Source organism: Grampus griseus, assembly GCF_964374135.1.
Source record: "Grampus griseus genome assembly, chromosome: 3".
Classification (NCBI taxonomy): Eukaryota; Metazoa; Chordata; class Mammalia; order Artiodactyla; family Delphinidae; genus Grampus; species Grampus griseus.
In genome coordinates this window covers 170207937-170232018 of record NC_139019.1, presented here as the reverse complement: position 1 = coordinate 170232018, position 24082 = coordinate 170207937, and the positions used below count along the sequence as shown (strand labels likewise).

The window sequence follows — 24082 nt, the reverse complement described above, 5'->3', positions numbered from 1 at the left end:
GGCGGCAGCAGCAGGTGGAGCCGGAGCCTCCGCTTAGCCGAGGCCGCGGCCACTGCCGGCGTCGCCGCCATTAGACAATAGGAGCGGCGGCCGGGCGTGCGGGGAGGCGGGCGGCGGGGAGGGGCGGGGAGGGGCGCCGGGCGCGCAGGAAGCGGGGCCCGGGGCGCGCCGGGGCCGGGCGCGCGGGGAGGGGGCGCAGGAAGCGGGCGAGGCCGGGCGCGGGAGGCGGCGGCGGCGGCCCCGGGAGCTGCCGATCGGCGCCGGGACAAAGGCGCGGCCGCCCGGCGCCCCGAGCAGCCCGAGCCGGGGCGCACAGCCGGGGCGCAACCCGCGCCCCCCGCCGCGACTGACATGATGTTTCCACAAAGCAGGCATTCGGTAAGCGGGGCCCGCCGGCCCGGCGCCCCCCCATCCGGGCCCGGCACCCCTCAGTTCCCGGCCGGGCCGTCCCCCCAGCTCTGGGCCCTGCGTCCGCCCAGGTCCTGACCCGGTCCCCCCAGTTCCCAGCCGGACCCTTCCCTCCCCCAGGTTCGGGCCCTGCGCACCCCTCAAGGACCAAGCCCTGCGCCCCCCGCTCCAGATCCCAGCCGGACCTCCCCACCCCCAGCTCGGCGTCTCCCCCCCACCTCCTAGGCCCAGTCCCCTCCAGCTCTGGGCCCAGCGCTACTCCCCACCCCCAGCTCCGGGGCTCCCTCCCATCCCCGGTAGCTCCCTGTCCCCCTCCCAGCTTCCGGGCCCAGAGCACCCCCCCTAGCTCCCAAGCCAGGTCTCCTCCAGATCCCAACTCAGATCCCCCCAACCCCGGCCCCAGCTCCTGGGCCCTGTGCCCCCCCCCCATCAAGCCAGCCAGGGCCTCGGCGGCCTTTGCCTCGGGCCTGGGGCGCCCCGGGAGCCCCACCAGGCACCTCTAACGCCGGGGCTGCTTTCGGGGCTTGGGAGTGGGGGGAGACCGGAGGCGCACCCCTCCCGGAAGAGCGCGGCCCGGAGGAAGGGTGCTAGGAATCTGGGGTGGGCCCCCCCGGAAGATTTCGGTGCTAGGAATCTGGGGTGGGCCCCCCCGGAAGATTTCGGGTGCTTAGAGAGGCCCCTCCCCCAAGGGGAGTTTGCAAGGAAGCCTCATTCCCCCCTCCCACACCGCCAGCTTGGGGTGGGGGACTCTCTAGGACGCGTTCTCCCCCCCTCCCAGAGGCAGTTGGGGCGCTCAGATGTGCACCCCCTCTCGGCGCTTTGGAGGCGCGGTAGAGGGCGCACCCTGCCCCCCACCAAGGGCGGGCCTTCAAACGCACCTCCACAGCCTGTGGGGGGCGGGGGACGAGAGCCTCCGGGCGCGCCCACCCCCCTCGGCTTCGGGCGGAGAGGCGGGGGCAGGAAGTGCGGGCGGGGGCCGCTCCGGGGGCTGTAAACACGGGCCCGGGAAGTAGGGCGGGTGGGGGGGGGGGACGCTGCAGCTGCGCCGGCCGCTGCCTCGGGGCAGCGGGGGAGAGAGGTGGGTGGCGGCTCCACCGGATCCTGACCCGGGCCGCCCCTCCCCACAGGGCTCGTCGCACCTCCCCCAGCAACTGAAATTCACCACCTCGGACTCCTGCGACCGCATCAAAGATGAGTTTCAGCTGCTGCAGGCTCAGTACCACAGGTGAGCTGGGGCTGGTGGTACCCGCCCCGGGAGAAGCTGGAGACCCCTGCTCAGATGGCAAGACTGAAGCCTGCAGCGGAGGTTGTGGCCCCTGCTATATATCTAGGCTCCGAAAAAGTAGAGGCGTTGAATGTCTTAGGTGGCAGGCACTGTCTTTAGCACTTTGCCGATATGAAATTCATTTAGTCTTTAAGACAGTCCCATTTTGTAGATGAGAAAACTGAGGCACAAAAATTTCAATAATTTGCCCAAAGCCTCAGCTGTCTGGTGTCAGAGCCCCTCTCCCCACCCCAATCTGCATTGGATAAAAGACCTCCCAACAGCTGGAGTTGGGGATGGGCCCTCCACCTCCCCACCCCACCCCCACCCCCCACCAAAATCTGTAGCATGTTGTCTCTCTCTGCTTAGTTTTGGAGAAAGGGTTCCTGCCAGCCCGCAGAAAGGCGATTCTCTTACCAGAACTGAATCTAACGTTTCTAAAGGGCTTGCCAATGTGTCAAATCTAAAGAGAAAGGAACTATTATTGTCTTCATTTTACACTTAGAGAAACTTAAGCCCAGAGACGATAGGAATTTCCTGGGGTTGCACAGCAAAGAAGTGGCAGAACTGAGATTTGTACCCAGTCTCTGGGTTGAAGAATGCAGATTCTCAAGGTTTTGCTGTGGAGGGGGGCTTTGAACTAGGAATCAAAAGGGGGTCCATGGCCACAAATACCTGTGGGGTCTTAGGCCCTCTCTGGACCTTACTTTACCCACACAAAAGTATTCTTTGAAGGGTCCCAAGTTGTCTCCGAGAAGAAATTGGGAACAGTGATATATTTGTTCTTTTGGAGGTACTTCCCATTCTCCCCATTTGCTGAAGATGGAACATACATCCTTTTGTTTAATCTTTACTGCTGCCCTATCGTTGTGCTCATTTCAAAGATGAGGAAACTGAGGCACAGATGGTTGAAGGGCAGGCCTAGGAACTTTGTTCTGGTCCTGTGATGTGGAGGGTTTAGGGGCTTTGCCTGGCAGGCCTGGCCTTTCTGAGCCTCTTCCCCTCCACCCCCCCGCCCCCCGGCCTGGCCCATGCCCATGTCACAGTGAGCACTGGGGCTGATCCAATTCCAGAGACCCAGCAATCTCACGATTGCTGCCACAGTGCTATGTGACCTCGGGTAGGCCACACCCCCTCTCTGAGCTTTGGAGTCTCCATCTGCTGGGCCTGGGCTTCCTGCTTTACACTGAGGGGTCCTACCATGTTGGGGGCTCACACAGGATCCACCAGTCCTTCAGGAAGGGCCAGAAATGCAGAGTTTGGAATGAAATTGCCTGATTTTGTTTTTAACGGTGGCAACAAATGCATATTTTTAAAGAAAGTTGGAGAAACCAACTGTGGCTGTCCTCCCAACTGGGGTATACAAGTCGTGGTCAGTCTGGTGAAGAGAAACTCCAGTCTCCTGGGGTAACTACAAGAGCAACTAAGTTTTTATTGGGTACTTGCTGAATACCACCATTAAGAGTGTTTCTGGTCTTAATTCATTTCATCCTCACCACCTCACCCTCGGAGGTTGGAACTCAACAGACTTGGAGACCAAGACCCAGAGAGGTAGAGGGGTTTGCCCAGAGTCACACAGCATCAAAATAGCAGGGTTGAACTTTGGACCCAGTCTATCTGGCTTGAGTTTGTGCTCTCAGCTCTTTACCTGTCACCCTGACACCCTCGTGAGGGGCCTTTGAGAGATACCCAAAGCTTATCCTTGCTGGGGGAGCTTGAGAGAGGCGGGGGCGGTCACCATCTCCGTTACCCAATGGTGGAAATTTATGCCCCACTGCTAGGGAAATCAGGACCCACAAGAGGGCCTTGGGTGCCTTTGAAGATTCCTTGGTAAATCCAATCCAGAGCCCTACCAGCCAACTCGGCTCCCGCAGCAGCCTCTCCACCGTGTCTGTTTGTTCCTTCTTTGCTGGAGAGTTTTCCTCAGTGCTTGAGAGTATGGCCTCTGAAGCCAGCTTCCTGGCTGTGTGACCTTGAGCCCGTTCACTCAACCTCTCTGGGCGTCCATTGCATCATCTGTAAAAACAGAGTGATGTTAACAGCCCTGATCTCTTTGGGTTTCAGGAGAGGTAAAAGTTTCTTTGAATCCCTGTCTCAGCTACAGTCAGGGCATTTGCTCTGACTTTCGTTATTTTTATTATTTTCATTGCTTTCTCTGCCCCCAGATCTGCAAAGTTGGTTTCATAATCCACATTTTCTAGCTAGGGCACCTGAGGCTCCCCCTGCCCCATTTTCTGCCTGTCCCCCACCAAAGTTAGGGGCTCCCCTGCACAATGGGGGGGACCTCAGCCCAGCCCCCGCCCCTCCCCGTGTTCTTTTTCAGTCTGAAACTCGAATGTGACAAGCTGGCCAGCGAGAAGTCAGAGATGCAGCGTCATTACGTGATGGTAAGCCAGCCCTGGGGTCCAGTAGGCAGGGATGGGGGACCCCAGATCCCCCTCCAGCACCAGCAGCTATTGCCTGAACCCTGGCCGCCACCTCTGGGATGTATGAGGAGTCAGGGTCAGCTCTCCATTCAGCCTGCCCCTGGGCCGGGCTGAGTCCGTCTTGCTGGCCTGGCTGCCGGCCCAGGCAGTGGCCGAGGTGCCAAACCACCGGGTTGCAGCCTGGGCCTGCCAGGTCCCCCGGCTGTCCTTGGCAGGAAAGGAGCCAATGGCTGGGAAAGCCAGGATCTGACTGAGGGAGCAGCCAGATCCCTCCCCACCCCCATGGTCCAGGCATCCCAGGCTTAACCCCTCCTTGCCCAAGCCTGGGAGGAGGACTCTGACGTGGGTGGGAGGGAAGGGGTGTCACTGCGTTCTTGGGCCTGACATTTGAGACCCTGCCCGCGTGCACACTGCCAGAATCACTTGCTAGGTTTCCTACCCACCAGGTGGCGATTTCTGCGTCAACCCCACGCCACCCCCACGCCCCACTGCGCCACCTCCGTCCAGCCCAGAGCCCACTTCTCCCAGGCTGTGGGGGAAGCAGAGCCAGACACTGAACCTCTGGCCTCAGAGAGAGGGATGGGGCTGGGGCAGAGGGAGGGACCCAGGACTGGGGGCCTCCAGAAGGGGGTGCTCCCGGTTTGAGAAAGACTGCCTGGAGGATGGGGCATTGCAGCTGGGGTCTTGAAGAATGAGTAGGAGCTTGCTGGGCAGAGAAGGGGAGACCACACAAAGGCCTGGGAACAAACGTCTTCCCCCCCACCCTCCCTGGAGTGACAGAGGGGTGCCATGGGACTGTTTAGAGCAAGGGAAGGGGCAGGGTCAGATCTGGGGCGTGAGGGGGGGCGCTGCTGGCCCCAGAGCCAGACCCAGCAGGATTTGTTTATCCTCGATTATTTATACCCAGGAAGGCAAACTTCCCTGGAGTCCAGGGCCACCCGCAGACAAGACACATAAAGATAAAAGATTAGGAGCCTTGGAGAGAGAGAGAGAGAGAGAGAGAGAGAGAGCGCGCGCGCGAGAGTATGTGTGTGTCTATGTGTGTCTGTGTGTGTGTTAGAGGTTGGGGTGTGATCATTATTCCAGAAACCAGGGCACCCACACCGCTGCTGGGGCCCTGAAGCTCCCCCAGCTTCCGCAGCAGCCCCACCAGGCACCTGGGCCCCAGCGCCTGGTGTGGGTGTCTCCCCACTTCCATCTCCATCTCTTTCGCCTGCCCTCCCCTCCCCATCTCTCCACTTCTCCCCTTCTCCCCCTCTCCCCCTCTTTGTCTCTCTCTCTGTCACTCCCCCCATCTCTTTGTCTCTGGAGCCCCCCATTCTTCACCCGCCCCCATTTCTCTCTGTCTCCTCTCCGCCCCCATGCAGTACTACGAGATGTCCTACGGCTTGAACATCGAGATGCACAAGCAGGTACGCCCTCTTCCCCCCTCCTCCGTCCCACGCTTACTTCGGCACTCCCCCAGGCAGGTAGGAGCTTGCCCACCCTTTGCCTGAGCTCTAAGTCTGCCCTGGTATTCTGTTACCTCCCAACCCACCCCCCTTTCTTAGGCCTCCCTGAGGGGGAGGGGCAGAGACTTTCCGGGGACCTGCCACCCCCCACCCCACTGTCTCCCCTTTGCAAACAGCAGGGGAGGGGTGATGTGCCAACCCACCCTGGAACCCCCAGATTGCCCCTTGCCCTGCAGCCTTGCTCTTGCCACCTGTGCCCTGATGAGGCTACCCTCGGGTATGTTGTAGAACACTGATGCCAGCTGCCCCCACCCCGTTTCCCCTCTCCCCCACGGAGCACTCACTACCTATCAGGCACTGGGCATCATCTTCCCAGGGCCACCGGGACCCCAAGCGGCTGGGCGTGGGTTTGTCCTGTGCTCTTAGCCTACAGGGCAGAGAGCCAGCCTCAGATTCCACCTTTGCTGCTGATTGGGTGCCCGTGGGCCCGATGAGTTGACCTGACCCTGAGCCGAGCTGGCCTCTTCTTAGATTAGACAGAACCCCCAGGCCTCCCGGGGCTGGTCTGCGCCTGCCCCAGCTGCTGCCCAGGGCTGAAGCGTCTGTGTGTTTCAGGCTGAAATCGTCAAGAGGCTGAATGGGATCTGTGCCCAGGTCCTGCCCTACCTTTCCCAAGAGGTGAGTGGAGCCCCCAGGCCTCCCAGGGCTGCGGGGAGGAGGCGGTAGATGGACCGTGAACTTTCCCCAGGCCCTCCGTCCTGCAGCCATCTGGGGCAGCGGCGTGCTGGGTACCCCGGGGCACACGCCTTCCCTCTCTGGACCTCCCAGCCACCAGCCAGTCTGTGCAGAAGAATCCCCAGGTTGGAGAAACCCCAGGGGTGCAGGGCAGTGGAGGGAGGGGCCTCACCCTGCTGTGGAATTCCCAGCCTGAGTGAGTCATTGCACTGTAAAAATGTCAGCTACGCTGAAGACTGCACCAAGAATTCTGTTGCCCTGTTTTGCTTCCGTCTTTCACCCCCTGAGATTCACCTGCGGGGCCCTGCTGGCCACAGTGTGGACAGGGGGGCTCCCAGCACACATAGGCAGACATACAAACAGCCACAGGTATGCGCGGAGGTGACACTTAAACACACGGCACACAGACACACACAGATGCACACGGACACACGGAGGAACCAGGTACCCAACTCTTCCTCTTTTGTTTCCTGGGGTTCTAAGACTCTTGGTGTGAGGCCCACTCTGCGCGCGCGCACGCACGCACGCACACACACACACACATATGTCTGGGTCATGTAAGGCCCATCTGCTCTCTGCCAGATTTACTCTTGATAATTCATCATTTTCTCTTTAGCCCCCACCCATATCTTGGGGTCCCTCCGGTGATACCCAGGAACAATTCCAGGAGGACACCATGAAAGCCCCAAAGAAGGGGACTCTTAGGACCCTGAAGACCTAGCCTTGTGGTTTCCGTTCACAACAGGGGCTCCCTGGTAGCCAAGGCAAAGAAGGAGCTTGGCAGATTCTAGCATCTGATGGCCAGAGAGACAGACGTTCAGGGAGGGCTGGGGTACAGGGTGGGGGATTGCCCTGAACCGAGACTCGTGCCCCAGCCCTGCCGGAATTCACTGGGCCTTCCCAGGCTCTGGAGGAAGAGGAGCTTGGGTTAGCGGATCTCAGATCTCTTGGACCAGCAGTCCTGGTCTGAGCTCTTAGAACCAGGACTTCCCCGTACTGTTGACCAGGTTGTGCACTGCACTTCTGCTTCTTTGCACATGGCATTGGTCGTGGTTCAGGCTTTCTCAGACTCACCCAAAAGCTTTTTCCTAAGATTTTGGTACCAAGCCCTTTGGGTCTTCTCTGCGTCTCCGTGTATCCCATTTTCCAGATGAAGAGACTGAGGCTGGATGAAAGGAATCAGCTGGAGAGAGGGGGGTTTCGGGAGGCGTGGGAAGCTGCGGAGAGGGAGGGCTCTAATAGCCCAGATGGGAGCGGGGCTTCTGGGCTCTGAGCCACAAGCCCTAACAAGATCAGGGCTAATCAGTTGATTTCTCTCCACATCCAGCACCAGCAGCAAGTCTTGGGAGCCATCGAGAGGGCTAAGCAGGTCACTGCTCCTGAGCTGAACTCCATCATCCGAGTATGTTTGGGGTCTTCAGGGGAAGCAGCGGGTGGGAGAAGGACAGGTGGGCCCAAGGGGGCTAACGCTCCCCTTCCTCTGCCCTGCAGCAGCAGCTCCAAGCCCACCAGCTGTCCCAGCTGCAGGCTCTGGCCCTGCCTCTGACCCCACTGCCTGTGGGGCTGCAGCCCCCTTCGCTGCCGGCGGTCAGTGCAGGCACCGGCCTCCTCTCGCTGTCGGCGCTGGGCTCCCAGGCCCACCTCTCCAAGGAAGACAAGAATGGGCATGACGGTGACACCCACCAGGAGGATGATGGCGAGAAATCGGATTAGTGGGCGGCTGGGATGGGGGCGGGGGGACAAAGGGGAGACAGACACGGAGAGAGAGGAAGATTCAGCATAAGACACAGTATAGCTCGGGATTGGCTCAACTCTGGTAGTATTTATGGTAGCCGCCTGCTGGGGCCCTCGCCCTGCTTGTGTGCCACCCCCTGACTTGGCTCCTACCCCCGACTCCCAGCCTCCCTCCTCCTCCCCTGCAGCCTGAATGGGTCATTACCCGCTCATACCACAGATGAGGCAAGCTGAGGCCTGGAGGCACAAGTGGGAGGCCAGGTCCGAAGGGAGCAAGACCTCAAGAGGTCCAATACCCCCTGCACTTCCCCAATTCGCACACCTGTAACTGACAGCCCGCTGCCCCCCCGCCCCTCCCCGGGGCACACCCTGGCCTCACACCCTGGCACTGCATGCAAACACAATGCTAGCTGCCCCTCCCCGCCCTGGGCGCCCCGCGTCTCCCCTTCCCACTCACTCACCCTCTGCTAGTTCCCGCCGTCCACACCCACCTAGTCCTGTCCCCTCACCCATGAAAGAAAGAGGGGCCATGGACAGCAAGCTTTGCCCGGGGAACAGGGTGGGATGGGCAACCCAGAATTCCCTTTCTCCCTTTTCCCAAATAAAGATGAGGGTACTCGAGTTGTCTTGGTTTTTATTTTTTATTTTTCCTTTTTCCAGTATACTAGCTTGTCTTCTAAGAAAAAGAATATTAAAAAAAAGAAAAAGACAGAAAAATGTTAAAAAAAAAAAAAAGCAACACCCACACCTGTGTCTGTATATAGCCTTTTAGACTGTCAGCCTTTGTTGTGTTCAGTCGTTTGATCTCTACGGAGAGAAGTGAAAATGCTGTATCGAGGGTGGGCTTAGCTGTGCCTTTCAAATAAAGATGTGAGAAGGTTGGTTGCCGTGTTCCTGCCTCTGTGTTGCGAGTTGCCCGCGGTGCCCCCCCTTCCCGGAGGAGGAGAGGGCTTCCTTCAAGTCTGAGATCCCCTCGTCTGTTACAGGACTGGATATTGAGAGTCCTAGCTGAGTCCGGGTTGTAAATGTAGTCTAGCTCCTGAACTTGGCGCCTAGCCCAGAGAGGGCCAGCTGGAGGCTCTAGGTCACACAGCACAGCCTAGGTGCTTGAGGTCTAGCCAGCCGTTTTGACAGGTAGGCAAAGGGATTCAGAAAAGCTAAGGGGTCACTAGTTTCTGAGTCCCAGGCCAGAGGGTTCCTAAATGACAGTCTTTATCCTTAGAGACAGCTGCTGAGACTGGACAGTCACACTGCACACACAAAACGCTTTTTTCCAGATCAGAGAACACAGACCCCCAGCTGGACCTCAACTCTCCAAGGACCACTTGGAGCCCACCCTAGCCCCCCTGCATCCAAGCTGGACCAGCCCAGGAGGGGGAGCCAGCAGGAAAGGTGATTCCCAGCACACTTGGCATTTCAGTCAAGAGAACTTCAGGGACTTCCCTGGTGGTCCAGTGGTTAAGACTCTGCGCTCCCGATGCAGGGGGTGTGGGTTCGATCCCTGGTTGGGGAACTAAGATCCCACATACCCCGTGCTGTGGCCAAAAAATTTAATAATAAAAACTAAGAGGGCTTCCCTGGTGGCGCAGTGGTTGAGAGTCCGCCTGCCGATGCAGGGGACACGGGTTCGTGCCCCGGTCCGGGAAGATCCCACATGCCGCGGAGCGGCTGGGCCCATGAGCCGTGTCCGCTGCGCCTGCGCGTCCGGAGCCTGTGCTCCGCAACGGGAGAGGCCACAACAGTGAGAGGCCCGCATACTGAAAAAAAAAAAAAAAAAAAAAAAAAAACTAAGAGAAGTTCAGGCTCCCCACCCAGGATATGGGCCTGGTGGCGGGGAGGTGGGTGGAGAGTGGGGACAGTCATCTGGACTTGGTAAGATCTTCACAAGGGCTTCATGCTACAGAAATCCCACCCTCAAGGAACTGGGAGCACGAGGGATGCAAGGAATTCTCAGCTGTCTGCCCAATCCAGTGGGTTTGCATGGGGGCCAAGGGCACAGGAAGGGAAGGAGGGAGAGACAGAGGGGTAATGATGGACAGCCAACCTCAGGGTAAATGTCTCCTGTCCCTAAGGAGAGAAAGAGGAGGCAGAGAGGGGACAGGGGGACCCTCCTGCTGGGCCCCGCCCCTCCCCCACTGCAGCCAAATCACCTCCAAAAATGCCAGTGAGATGGAATCACTCCCTGCTTAATGTATATCCTTGTGCTGAAAACCAGAACTCATCTCTGCCCCTCGCTTGGGGAGTGTAAATTGTTACATCTGCCTCAGAAGGCTGCTTAGCACCCAGTGATACCCCCAGATTTGAATGCTGGATCCACCCAACACACGTGCCACAAGAATGTTTACAGCAGCTGTAATTAGTCCTCATTGCCCCAAACTGGAAACCACCAGCTGTCCATCAAAGGGCAGAAGGGTAAGTTGTGACATTAGCTGCCCGTGGAATACTACGCAGCCAGAAAAAGAACCAGACCTCACCGCGCTTGACACCATACATCTGGCACACAGAACACTGAAGAAGCCAGGTATGGAAAAGTCAATGCTGTGTGACTCCACTTATATAAGGAACAAAGACAGGCCCAAGGGACCTATAGCACCAGATGTCATGGAGTTACCAAAGGAGACTTCTAAGGGTGATGGTAATTTGGGAGTTGATTACACAAGTGTATTCACTTTGTGATAATTCATCGAATTGTTTGCTTACAATCAGCGCACTCTTCTGTGTGTTCTATTTCACAGTTTTTAAAAAGGATTTAAAGAATAGATAATCTTTGGCCTCCATGGTCCTTGGAATAAATTCTAGGCCCAGGAGACCGCAAGGGCCTGCTACCCAGCCCTGTAATCATTCCTTCCCAGCAGGCTGCAGCCAGATTGAAACAACTGGCTGTTCCTTGCCTAGCGGCCTTTGCACATGCTGTTCCTTCTGCTTGGAACAGTGTTCTTTTTTCCCCTCCCCCCCGTTCTAATCCCCCAGGACTCCCAGAAGTCACTTTTCTGAAGGCCACCCCTGACCCTCCCCCCAAAGCAAGGCTCTGGGACACCCCCACCCCTGGAGGGGAACGGTGGTGGTTATTAATTTGTCACATACTGATTCTGGGCATGGGGTCTCCAGCGTGGGTTTAAATCCTGGCTCTTCCTCTCACAGCAGGGTGATCCAAGCAAGTGGCTTCACCACTCTGGTTTTTGGTTTTCCCTCCCTATCTGTAAAATGGGTATAATCACAGAACACACGGTTGTCATGAAGATCCTATTACTGACTCCGTGGAAAGTGCTTTAGCAGACCCTCACCCATTCATTCATTCATCTTTTTCATTCATTCATTTATTGCACCCCTACTCTGAGCCCTGGGGACACAGCAGGAAACAGGACACTTAAGTCCCCGCCCTGTGGCCGGCGGTAGGAAAATACAAAATGTGTCAGCAGGTGTCAGCAAGCAGAGGAGCTATGGCGAGTGAGGCGAGTGAAATCACTTGTCTGATCTGTTTCTGGGAAGAGGGTTCCGAGGATTAGCAGAAAGCCTGCAAGGGCTCACCGGCCGTCAGCTGATATTATTATTACTGATGTTGCTGGCAGATGAAGGGCGTTGGGGAGGGGGGCAAACCCGACAGTCCCCCTCAGGGGTCTTCGAAGCAGAAGGGGGTCCTGCCTAGCCACGGACACATCTGTGACCTGGGGTCTCTCTGAGGGCTTCGAAGCCCCTCATCCCGCCCGTGGGGCTGGGGAGGGTATAGGGCGGGCCCAGGAGTCCGCAGTGGGGAGCGAGACCAGAGGGTCCTGGAGGTACGCGATCGCGGCCGGGAAGCCGGGGCGGGCGGAGGTGCGGCCTCCCGCGCTTAACGACCGGGCTGCCGGCGACCTCTGCTAATTGATCCGCTAATGGGCCCCGCGCCGCGGGCACGCCTAATGAGGCGGGAGGAAGGGGAGGAGGGGGAAGGCGGGTGGGAGGAGGAGGGGAAGAGGGAGGATGGAGATAAGGGAGGGGGGAGGGGGAGAGGAGGGAGAGAGGGAGGGAGGGAGGGCCGGAGGGAGGAGGGGGGGTTAGGGAAAGGAGGGAGGAGGGAGAGAAGCAAAGTGAGGGGGACGGAGGGCGATGGGGAGGAGGGATGAGAGAGAATGAAGGAGCAATGGGGGGGAGGGAGGCGAGGGGGAGGGGCAGAAAGGAGGAGGAGGAGCCAGAGCTACGCTTCCAGCTCCTGGGGCACAGGACTGGGTGAACCCATCCCTTCTGACTCCCCGCACCCCACCTAGACCCCAGGCCCTTCTGGGAGTCCCCTCTTCCGGCCCCCTCCCCCTTTATAGGGGTCTTTCCAGGGAGGGATCTGTGTACACCGAGGTGTGAGGCTCCCTGACTCTCTCTGAGCCTTGACTTCCCCGTGCACACAATGATGTCCACAGCGCTGGAGAGTCCCACAGGCCCCAGAGTGGCATGAGACTGACCCAGCCCCGTCCCCACACACCCCTCCTGCACCCCAGCCCCCCCCCCCCCCAGAGCCAGGCCCACCTCCTCCTGGTTTGGCCTCCAGGGCTCAGGAGGGGTCAAGGACTAACAGATTCCCCAGCCGGGGAGAAGAACATCCTGTGAAGGCCAGCGAAAACTAGGATGTGACGCGTTAAACATTCACAGTCCAGGCGGGCCAGGTACGTCTACTGCCTGAAATATTTACGTGGCCTTCCTCCTTCCAAAGTCTGTGTGTTTGCGCCTTGGACTTGGACTTGGAGGAGAAACAAAAAGAAGCTGCAGTGACGTGGAATCAGAGATCTTGGACCGACCACATGCCCTCCCCATTGTGCAGACAGGAAAACTGAGGCCGGAGGAAGGGTAGGAAGCTGTCAAAGTCGCAAAACAAGGCAGGGCCACAGCCAGTCTCCTGCCCTCTGCTGGCTGGCGGAGCTCTCAGCCCCGCTAGGCACAAATAGAAATAATCAGGGGACTTCCCTGGTGGTCCAGTGGTTAAGACTCCGCGCTCCCAATGCAGGGGGCTCGGGTTCCATCCCTGGTCAGGGGACTAGATCCCCCATGCATGCCACAACTAAGAGTTCGCATACCACAACTAAGGAGCCCACCTGCTGCAGCTAAGACTCGGTGCAACCAAATAAATAAATAAATACGTATTTAAAAAATAATCAGGAAAGCAATGCAAATCCTAAGGATAACAGAAATCATAGATGGCTGCAATCTGAACATCTACCATGCTCTGGCTTCGGCTCAGGGCTTCAGCTTCAGCTCTCAAATCAGTTCTTGAAAATGCCTGGTGAAGGAAGGACCATTTTACAGATAAAGAAACTGAGGCTTGAGATATAAAGTGACTCGCCCCTGGCACACAGCCACGGAACCAGGATTCTGATGTGGGAAGATGCAAGCTGCCGGGTCCAGACCTTAGCCTGGATCCAGTGCAGGTGGGCAGAGCTATGGCCACTCCCCTTGCTCAGGGCCTTCATTCTAATTGGCCTCTTTTCCGTGTCTGAGGGTGACCAAGCACGGTGCCACCTCTGGGCCTGACCCTCTGCGTGGGACACACTGTCCCCACAGTCAGCGCACTCCCGGCCATCACCACCCCCTCTCTCCTGCTCGCTTTATCTTCACAGCATTGATCGCTGTGAACAACTTAGGTCAACAAATATTCCCTGTCCTCTGCTTTTCCCCACTCTGAGATGAGTTTCAGGACAATAGGAATTGGGTCTGTTTTGGTCACTGCTGAATCCCCAGGGCTTAGACTCCTGCCTGGCACACAATATGTGTTCACGGAAGATCTAGGGAGAAAGTGAGAAAATGGCAAAGGAGCCAGCGAGATGGGTGGGCCTGGGCCAGCCCTGCAGGAAGATGCCTGCTCAGTGGGAGAGACAGCTGCAGGGAGCATGGAAGGTGTTTGAGCGGAGGAGGGGCACAGCCAGGTGCACGATGAGCAAGATCTTCTGGGGTCGCAGAGGGGCCCAGCTGGAGGGGAGACAGAGGCAGGGCCGCAGGAGGAAGCCCGCGCAGTATTTAGATGTTTTCTGAATTTAGGAGCTGCAAGAGGGAGCTGCATGAACCCCAAGCCCCCGTCCCACAGCCAAGCATCCTGCTCTGAGGGTCTCTCCCGGGATCTGCCCCTCTCTCTTTCTTCACCCCCACTGCTTCCGGGAACCTCTGGGTCTCTGTCTCTCCAGCTTTGTGTCTCTCCTTCAAGGTCCTTCTCTATCTCTCTCTCCTCCCCCTTGATCTCTCCCTCCTACTAAGCTCCCTCCCCGCCATCCTCGCCTCTCAGCCGACCTCGCCAGTACTCTCCCCACACCCTCCCCCGCAAACCTCTCCCACCCACCCAGGCCCCCCGGGCCGGGTTGCTGCGCGCCGGCCAGGCCAGGAAGCCCGCTTCTCCCCGCCCTTGACCCTCCGCCCCCTGGCGTCCTCCTCCCCCTCCCCGCCCCTCAACCCCTTCCTCCTCCGCCCCCTTCGCCCTCTGCCCCTCCCCCCGCCACTCCGCCTCCACCCGCTTTGTCCCCTCCGTTTCCTACTCCCCCTCCTCGGCCTCCCGGATCCCGGGCGGGGAAGGGGCGGTGCCCGCGCTCCCCGTGCCCCGCTGGGCCTGTCCCGGCCAGTTGGGGTGACGCGCTGGCCCGGCCCACGTGGTTACCGGTGTGTTCCCCAGCCGCGGCGGCGCGGGGAACGAGGGGACGACCACCTGGCACGCGGCCCCCTCGGCCTGAACTGCGGGGGGGTGGCCCCGGGACCCCAAGACGCCAGCCACCGAGCGCCCACCCGGAGCGCGGCTCTCTGTGACCCTGGATAGATCCCTAGGCGTCTCTGGCCCTGGCCGCCTCCCCTCCCCCCACTCCCAAGCCAGACTGACCGGCAACCGGAATTTATTGGGCGCCTGATGTGTGCCAGGCTCTGTGGTGGCTGCCCTGGACCCAGGACAGGGCCCATCTTGCCCTTAGTGGAACCCACAGCGTGTAGGGAAGACAGACAACAAATAAACCAGCGAATAAGATAATTTCCAAGAACAGTCAAGTGCTAGGAAGAAAACTCCACCAGGGGCAGGAGACAGAGAATGACAGGGGGCTACTTGAGCCAGGAGATGGGAGGAGGCCTCTCTGAGGAGGTGACATTTGAGCCGAGACCTGTATCACAGAAGGAGCCTGCCTCAGGGAGATGGCTAGGGGCGGGGAGGTGTTCCAGGCAGAGGGAGCCCAGGGCAGAAGCCTGGAGGCAGTTCTGCCTGGTCCACCGCAGGTTCTCGTCCCCTACTTTGCAGTGCAGTTGTGAGCGTCAGACACAAGGTCAACTGAATAAAGCAGCTAGCCCAGAGTAATAACCGCCATGGGTACCATTATCAAGGGCAGCCCCCTTTTCCGGATGAGTAAACTGAGGCCCAGAGAGGATAAAATGTCTCCCTGCAAACCAGAAGTTGGGGAGTAAGATTCATATGAGGCCACAGGGCTCCACCCACACCTGTGCAGTGCCTGGGGGCTGGGTGAGTCTGCGGTCCAGCAGGGAGCACCCCCCCCACCCCCCGGCCCCAGGAAAGAGATGGAGGCACAGCTCACAGAGATGCCAGACGGAAGGGTCCAGAGGGTGAGGGTCTGGGATGGCTACATTGACTAGGAGACCCCAGGAGTTTAAAAATAGGAGATGCCTCGGACTTCCCTGGCAATCCAGTAGTTAAGACTCGGCGCTTCCACTGCAGGGACGGGGGTTCGATCCCTGGTCTGGGAAGTTCTGCATGCCGTGCCGGGAGTCCTATAACACGGGATGAAGAAATTTCTGTCATTACCCCCATTTGACAGAATCACAGCAACACAACAGCTAAGGTAGGATTTGAACCCAGGCCTTCAGGTTGCAGCAGACCCCCGCAGGTTGGGTTAGCACTGGGCAGGTTGTCAGGGGCTCTGGGGCCCTGCCCCACATGTTGAGTGACCTGGGAGAGGCTCTGACCCTCTCTAAGCTCATCCCTTTATCTTCCCAACAAATATGTGGAACAGGCATTGTGTTGGGCCTGGACAAACCATAAACACATAAGCAAATAAACTGTAAGTGTTCAGAGTGATGAGGCTTCTGAAGGAAGTGAAATGATAGAGGCTGACCAGGTAGGGAGGTTGGGGGCTATTGCAGCCAGGCTGGCCAGGCCAGGCCTCCCCAGGTGCTGATGTTTTGAACCAGCTGTGGTCTAGGCAAAGGAAACAGCTTGTGCAAAGGCCCTGAGGCAGGACCATGTCTGGTGTGTTGGAGGAACAGCAAGGAGGCCGGTGTGGCTGGAAGGGAGTGAGTGAGGAGGAGAGAGGGAGGGGTGAGAGTAGGAAATTGATGGGGGTCAGATCATGTAGACAGAGGTGGGGAGTTTGGATTTTACTCTGAGGGTGATGGGGAGCTATGGAAGATTCTTGAGCAGAGGGAAGAATGAGATCTGATTCACATTTGGGTGATCAAAAATATGGGAGGAGTGGAGAGTGAGTGCATAGCCCAGCTGTGGGGTATGAAATAAGGCTGGGAGAGAAGGGCCCTTTGGAGCATAAAGGGAGTGCAAATGGCTACCCCGTTCTGAGCATTTACTATGAATTATTTTAAGTACTTTATAGACATGAACTTATTTGAAGATTCTATTATCAACCTCGTATTCCAGATAAGGTTACCCACTGAGCCCAGGTCCACCCTGGACTTCCAAAAGCCCTTTCTTTTTTCCCCCTGAGCTGTCCAGTTCTTGCCCAGGGGAAGGCTGGAGTTTGGAGCCCACAGCCAATGCTAGTGCCTCTAGCCATTGGCTGCAGTTTCTCATCTCCCACTGGTCAGAGCCTACTGGGACTTTATGGACCCTTGTGAAAGTAGGCAGAGGGGTATTACACCCATGGGTGTGTCCACTCCCCACTTCACAGCCAGGGAATGTTCAGACGTCCACTCAGCAAGGCAAGGGGTCAGAGCTCAAGGCTCCTCAATTCCAGGGCAGGGTTTAAAGTTGCCCCATCTTTCTTCTTCCATGTTGGTCTAGGGTTATATAAAGGCACAGCTCAAATGAGGCAACTCCTATGCATTCTGCAGAACCCCAGCTTAAACACCCCCACCTGACATCTAGGAAGCCTTTCCATCTTCCCAAGCAGACACCTCACTCCTGGCTCTGCCCATACCCCCACCTCCACCCCAGTGCCTCCCTTTTCCCCAGCCCTGACCACTCTCAGGGGTCTGAGAGCTATGTGCTTGTTTTCCCCCTACTTCCCCAAACTCAGGAACCCCTCCTGCATGGCCTAGCGCTGGCTGCTCGCTTGGGGCCAGCAGAAAGCATTGGTTTCATGAATAAGTCTTGTGCAACCATCTCACTGTACAGGTGGGAAAACTGTGGCCCAGGGAGAGGCCCTCAAGAGTCTCTAGGTCACATGAGGAGGTCGGGGGCGCTAGAACAGGGTAGGAGGGTGTCCCAGGTTCTTGGGTGGAAGGAAACCTGTGTGTAATTTTTCTGAGGGGGGCTCACCGCCAAGGTAACCGAGGCTCAGAGGTCACCTACGAGCCCTGGCCAGCAGGAGGGGACAGGCCTGGCTGGTGGCCCAGCAGCTCGGCTAGGGGGGCGGTAGGCAGAGGTTGGCGAAGTCGGAAGCCAAAGGCTTGGCCTCCCCGAGGGAGCCGCTTTCCCGGCCCGGGTCGGATCAATGGGCTGTAATTATACCGCGCCGGGCCCGGAGCCGACGGGGAGGGAGCGGGCGCTGGCAGGAGAGAGGCGGCGGGCGGGGGAGCGCGGGTCGGAGAGGGACCCACGTTACTTTGATTGACAACCCGGGCGAGCGCCGCGCAGGAGCTTCTGGGGCTCGTAGTCTTTCGTAGAACCCCTGTTCCAGTCTACTCTCCCGCTCGCGCCCGGGGAAACTGAGGCGCGGGGACCAGCAACCCCCTCTCCTCGCCTACCCCTGGGCCCATTCCTCCCCATCCGACCTGAAGACAGAAACTGAACCATGCTGGGACCCTCCGGGCTCGAGTGAGAGTCTCAGTTCTTCCCCGAGCGTCCGCAGTGACTTAACGTCTCTACCTCAGTTTACCTATCTGCAAAAGAGGGCGAAAGACGCTAGTCGGTCCAGCTTGCTGGCCTGGCTTTTGCAAGGTAGTATGTTGGACGAGGGACTCTTGTTTTTAAAGGAAGACCCGCCAGGCTTAGGTGGTGGATCGCTTCTCCCTGTTTTTTGGATACTAACCGAGCCGGAGATTCCCCCCCCCACCCCGCCCCAAACCCGCCAGGATCAGGCGTCCACGAGGGTCTCAGTTCTCTTAGGGAGGGGGAGCCACACTCTCCATACCCCGCTGGGAGTGCCTCGCCGCCTTCCGATTGGCCCAGCCGATCCTAGCGCCTTCTGCCATTGGTTGCCGGTTCCTTGATCCCCATTGGCCAGCGCTCATTGTGACGTCACGGACCCATGTGGGAGCTCCGCGGGCTGATTGGCTGGTGCGCCCAGCCAACCACCGCGGAGAAAGGAATTTCCACAGTAGCTGGGGCGGTGAGGCTGATTTAAGGTGGTCTGAGCAATCCCGTGTCCCAGGGCTGCTTCTCAGCTTTTTACTTTAAAAAAAAAAAAAAAGCAAAAACATCCACATCATAAAAACCCAGCCAGGAACCGGGGCTGCGTCTTTCTGTACAGTGGGAGGGGAGAGATCAAAAGCTAAACCCCTTTCCCCAGTTTTGCACCTTCCCCCTGGGTTTTGCAGATGGGGAAACTGAGACCCCAGAGGAGTGCGGCTTTGAAGCCCTGTATGGCAAATGAGTTAGCTGGGGAAAGCCTTCCCGGAGAAATGAGAAGGTTGTGCTAGACTGCCCAGGCTGTAACTCATGCCTGGCAGTCCTTTCCCTGCCTCCTGCTCTGGCCGGATGTGGCATTTCAGTAAGTTATCAAGTAAGTGCTGCCTAGGGGCCCCCCTGAAACTGTGCACCTCAGATTGGGACTTGAACCCACGTGGCTGGGACTCAAACCCGGCCAAAACCCACACTCTTCCAACTGAGATCACACACCTGGTTTCAGGACTTAATGAAGCTCAGGTTCTTTTTTTTTTTAAGTTTTATTTTTATTTTATTTATTTATTTTATTTATTATTTTTGGCTGCATTGGGTCTTCGTTGCAGCCCGCGGGCTTTCTCCAGTTGCAGCGAGAGGGGGCTACTCTTCATTGTGGTGTGCGGGCTTCTCACTGCAGTGGTTTCTCTTGTTGTGGAACACGGGCTCTAGGCACGCGGGCTTCAGTAGCTGTGGCTCACGGTCTCAGTAGTTGCGGCTCGCGGGCTCTAGAGTGCAGGCTCAGTAGCTGTGGCGCACGGGCTTAGTTGCTCCCGGCATGTGGGATCTTCCCGGACCAGGGCTCGAACCCGTGTCCCCTGCACTGGCAGGCAGATTCCTAACCACTGTGCAACCAGGGAAGCCCCGAAGCTCAGGTTCTTGATGTCTCAACGCAGAAAGAATTCAGTGAGAGACAAGTGATAGGTAAGAAGTGGATTTATTTAGAGAGAAACACACTCCACAGAGTGTGGGCCATCTCAGAAGGTGAGGAATGCACCAGGCTATGGGGTTGTCAGTTTTTATAGGAGTGGGTAATTTCATAGGCTAATGAGGGGGAGGAGTATTCCAGCTATTTCGTGAAGGGGTGGGGATTTCCAGGAATTGGGCCACTGCCCACTTTTTGATCCTTATGGTTGGTCTTGGAATTGTCATGGCGCCTGTGGGTGTGTCATTCAGCTTGTTGATGTGTTACAGTGAGCATACACTGAGGCTCAGGGTCTACTGGAAGTTGACTTGTCCGACTTATCTGCCATCTTGGACCCATTTGGTTGTAATCAGTTTATGTCATGTCCTCAGGCTATGTCATTCAAGGTTGTGCCCTGCCCCCTCCCCTCCTGTTTCATCCCCATCTCACAGACTGCTGAGCCTCCCCAAATTCTCAAAGCTGCTCCCCAAACGGGTTGCTGCTGCTCAGAGCAAATCATCTCCTCCTTCCTGGCAGATTACACACACTAAGAGGTGTGTGTGTGTGTGTGTGTGTGTGTGGTTTTGTGGCTTCTCAGGCAATCCACAAATCTGTATTTACCCTCCCCTGTGGAGTGTGCCTGGCTGAGGGATCTAAACACTGTTGGGTAAAAGTCCCCTCTTCCAGGAAGCCTTCTCTGAACTCACCAGGTAGAGCTCCTGTTCGTCCTCTGGGTCCTTTAGGCCCTGGGCACAGTTTTCCTGGCACTGATTAGGTGGGCCTGCGGTGTGTCCTCAGCTCTGTCCCACCCACCTTAGGAACCTCCCAGGCTAGGCCTGGGGCTGGTCCTCGCCAGGGCCCCATCATCTTCCCCACGAAGAGGTGTTTATAGAATAAATACCCATGTACCTGCCAACTTTAAACAGTCTGTGTGTGGAAGGGGAGATGCCTTTCGGAGAAGCTGCCTGGAGGAGGTGCCTTTTGGGTTGGGCTTTGACAGAATGGATTTTCTCCAGGCAGAAAAGGAGAGGGAGGGAATTCTCGAAAGAGATAACAACATAAACAAAGACCCAGAGGTGGAGAGGAACACAGATTAGGTAATCTGGCTGATGTGGCCAGAGCAGAGAGTGTTTGAACCGGTGGAGGGAAGTGAAGCTGGGCTGGGCCAGGTGGTGCAGGGCATCTGATGCCTAAAGATCTGGAACTTTGTCCCAAGGACCATAGGAAGCCATGGGAGGGTTTTAGGTGAGGGAGGGCCAGACTCAAACAGAAGGTGACAATAGTGAAAGCTGCTCAGAGTGAGAAGGTGGCTTGAGGTCCAGATGGGAGAGGATGAAGGGCTGGTGCAGGTAGGGGGCTGTGTGAATGGGGAGCAGGGTTGCATGGCAGGAGAAGGGGAGAAAAGAGGCTATGCTGATGCTCTGTCCTGGGGGATCAGGGTGGACTGGGGCCTGACAGGGTGAGGGACAGGTCTGGGCAGAGGTGCTGCATCTAGTGGCCTGGGGAACATCCAAGGGGACATCCATTAGTTGGTGGCTCTACTCACAGGGCTGGGTCTCAGGGTAGGACCAGGAGTGGATCCAGAGCTTGGAACCATCTCCATGAAGGTGATGCCTGAAGCCTCCAAGAGAACGTGGTGGCTCAGAGCCTGGGCAACCGGAGGTGTGGGCAAAGGTGACATTCAGGTGACTAGGCTAGGAGGACCAGCCCTCAGAGAGGAAGGAGGGCCAACAGATCAGGAGGGCATGGGGGCAGGGAGAGGAAAGGCTGCTCTGGGCAGAGCTGTGAGATGAGGGTCAAGAAGGAGCTGTTGAACTTGAAGAGATGGAAGGCTTTTTTTTGTTTGTTTGGCTGCATTGGGTCTTTTTTGTTGTTGTTTTTGCGGTACGCGGGCCTCTCACTGTTGTGGCCTCTCCCGTTGCGGAGCACAGGCTCCGGACGCGCGGGCTCAGCAGCCATGGCTCATGGGCCCAACCGCTCCGCGGCATGTGGGATCTTCCCGAACCAGGGCAAGAACGCGCGTCCCCTGCATCGGCAGGCGGACTCTCAACCACTGCGCCACCAGGGAAGCCCTGCATTGGGTCTTTGTTGCTGCACGCGGGCTTTCTCTAGTTGTGGTGATCAGGGGCTACTCTCGTTACAGTGCATGGGCTTCTCATTGTGGTGGCTTCTCTTTTTGCAGAGCATGGGCTGTAGGCGCGCAGGCTTCAGTAGTTGTGGCATGTGGGCTCAGTAGTTGTGGCGCACGGGCTTGTGGGATGATCCCAGCGTCTGGGATCTTCCCAGACCAGGGCTCGAACCCGTGTCCCCTGCATTGGCAGGAGGATTCTTAACCGCCGTGCCACCAGGGAAGCCCCAGAAGGAGGGCTTCTGTCAAGAGAAGGCCCAGGAGAAGACAGAGGCTCTAAAGGAGAAGAGGATGAGGAAGGGGTACCACTGCTTGGACTAGTGGCCCAGAGAGGGGACCTGTTGTCTTCCCAGGGGAGGTAAGGCACCTCCTGGAAAGGTTTTGGAATTAGGAATTCACAGATGCCCCCAAACTTGGAATGATGAACCTTCGGCATCATGGAATTGTGGAACCCCCTGTTTCTTAGAATTCTCCAGCAGGAGTGTGGCCAGTGATTTCTGGTTTTAGCTGAATCTGCTGTTTCTTCTTCTCACGCCAGTGCCTGTTCATTTACGGAGCACTTATTGTATGCCAGTCTCTGCAGGCACCAAGATGGGCTCTGTCCCTACACAACCTAGCGAGGGAACCAAATAATGAGTACAACAACCCAAGAAGAAACACAATCATGTCAAAACAAAACACAAACGGAAACAAACTCTGATAGGACCTAGAAAGAGAGAGAATAGGAGGCAGTGTTTGAGAATTACAGGGTGGAGTGGGTGAGCACTGCTTAGATGGGTGGCCGGGAAGGGCCTTTCTGAGGAGATGACATCTGAGCTGAGACCTGAATGACTGAGAAGCAAGGGAACAGCATTCCAGGTAAAGGGAGCAGGAAGTGCAAAGGCCCTGGGGCAGGACTGTACCAGGTGAGCAGGAGAAGCCTGTGCAGCTGGAGCAGAGTGAATGAGGGTGAAAGTGAAGGAAGTTGGGATCAGGGAAGGGAGGGTGGGGAGGGGGTTTGTGCAGGGCCTTGTGGGAAGAGGGAGGAGTTTGGATTTTATCTTGATGGCAATAGGGAGCCGTCAAATACTCACTCCCTCTAACACACATACACACTCATATCTTTATCCTCAGGATCTCTCTTCTCCTCCCTTCCCATGGCTGCCCATCTTTATCCTCCAGGTCTCATCTCCAACATTACCTCTTCCAAGAGGTCTCTCCCAGACATCCCAGATAAGCAGATTCCCTCCGCTACCTCTATAACTGCCCCCTAAACTCCTCTTTGTATGCACGCAGAATTCCATAATTTCCAAGCTGTGATCTTGCCTTATCCCCTGAACTCAGAGAAGGCAGGGATCTGTTCTCCATCCACCCTGGTGCCTGGAAGGATGCCTGGCATGCCATAGATGCCCAATGAATTTGTTAGGGCTTTTGTATGCTTCTGCTTACTCACCTAATGACACAGGGGCAGCTATTAACAGGAGGCCAGGGATTTTCTCTGTCTGCTTCCCTGCTGAGCTCCAGTGCCTAGAACAGTGTCTGGTCCACAGTAGGCTGTCAACACGTGTTTGTTGATTGACTTTACAAACAACCCTGAAGTTTCTCAGAAGCATGATGGGAATAAGATGTCCCACCTCCTACCTCACAGGATATCTGTGGTCTGCGATGGGAGATGGAGCCCCTGTCCTCAGCGAGACCTCAGTCTGATGGCAGAAATTCGTTTTCATCCTCCTTGGGACCTCTGCTTTCTAGGAGCCCATCGTCTGAAAGGGGAGACAGCCCAGTCTGCTGGTGGTGGCCACCGGAACCCAACTCCCAGCTCTCGGAGTCTACTCTGTGCCAGGCCAGGCTGAGGGCTGTTCATGTACCGTGTCCTTTAAAAATAGCCCCTGCCTCTGCCATTTTACAGATGCGAATACTGAGGCCAGGAAAAGGCGAGGGCCTACCTCTGCCCCCCAGCCCCATCCCTCACCTGGTCCCTTTCTGTGCAGGCAGGTTTCCCAGCCAGCACTCGGCAAGCTGCTTCCTCCCGACACTTGTCTTAGCCCACTTCCTCAGAAAGGCCATTTCTGGCCCCCAACTGCCCCCCTCCCCGCCAAGCTACTCCCACAGTGGGCCACTAGGTATTTATTGCGCTTTTCTCTCATGGGCCCTCAGGGAGGGCGAGGGGGCGACGTTTGCGGGGCTGGACGCGAGCCTCAGTTTCCCCGCTCGTCCCTGGTGGAAGGGAGGGGTTGGTCCCAAGGCCGCGGCCGCGGTCGCGGGGGTGCACGGGGTGGGTGGGCCGGGGGGCGGCGGCGCCACCTTAAGGCGGCTCTGCCCGCGGCTCCCGGCCGAGCCCCGCCGGAGGGAGGCGGCTCTGCGCGGGGCCCGTCGCCCGCGCCTCTGAAACCGGCCGCTGCTCGCCCGACCTTCTGCGCCGGCCTCGCGCCCCCAGCCCGGCAGGGGCCTCGGCGCCCCTCAGTCCCCGCGACCCCGCGCGCTCGCTCGGGGGGCGGGGGACTCCGGGGTCCCCTGCCCCACGCCGCTGCCCCCTTCTTTCTCGGGCAGCCCCCCAC

The 24082-nt window shown here is 57.7% G+C and overlaps 1 protein-coding gene across 1 annotated transcript; it reads left to right on the top strand.

Annotated features, from left to right (window-relative positions):
- The first annotated feature begins 158 nt into the window (after window positions 1-158).
- Window positions 159-8899, top strand: TLE5 (TLE family member 5, transcriptional modulator). Its single transcript, XM_082650742.1, has 7 exons — window positions 159-378; window positions 1536-1633; window positions 3996-4059; window positions 5466-5510; window positions 6165-6227; window positions 7612-7686; window positions 7776-8899. Exons 1-7 carry the CDS (start codon window positions 352-354, stop codon window positions 7995-7997), a joined length of 594 nt encoding a protein of 197 aa, XP_082506868.1. The 5' UTR covers window positions 159-351; the 3' UTR covers window positions 7998-8899.
- The last annotated feature ends 15183 nt before the right edge of the window (window positions 8900-24082 follow it).

Bases quoted from the DNA above. Each gene is read 5' to 3' on its own strand.
- TLE5 (XM_082650742.1), top strand. From the start codon at position 352: ATGATGTTTCCACAAAGCAGGCATTCG. The intron at 4,060-5,465 runs GTAAGCCAGCCC...GCCCCCATGCAG, and splicing joins TGCAGCGTCATTACGTGATG to TACTACGAGATGTCCTACGG. The intron at 6,228-7,611 runs GTGAGTGGAGCC...CTCCACATCCAG, and splicing joins TGCCCTACCTTTCCCAAGAG to CACCAGCAGCAAGTCTTGGG.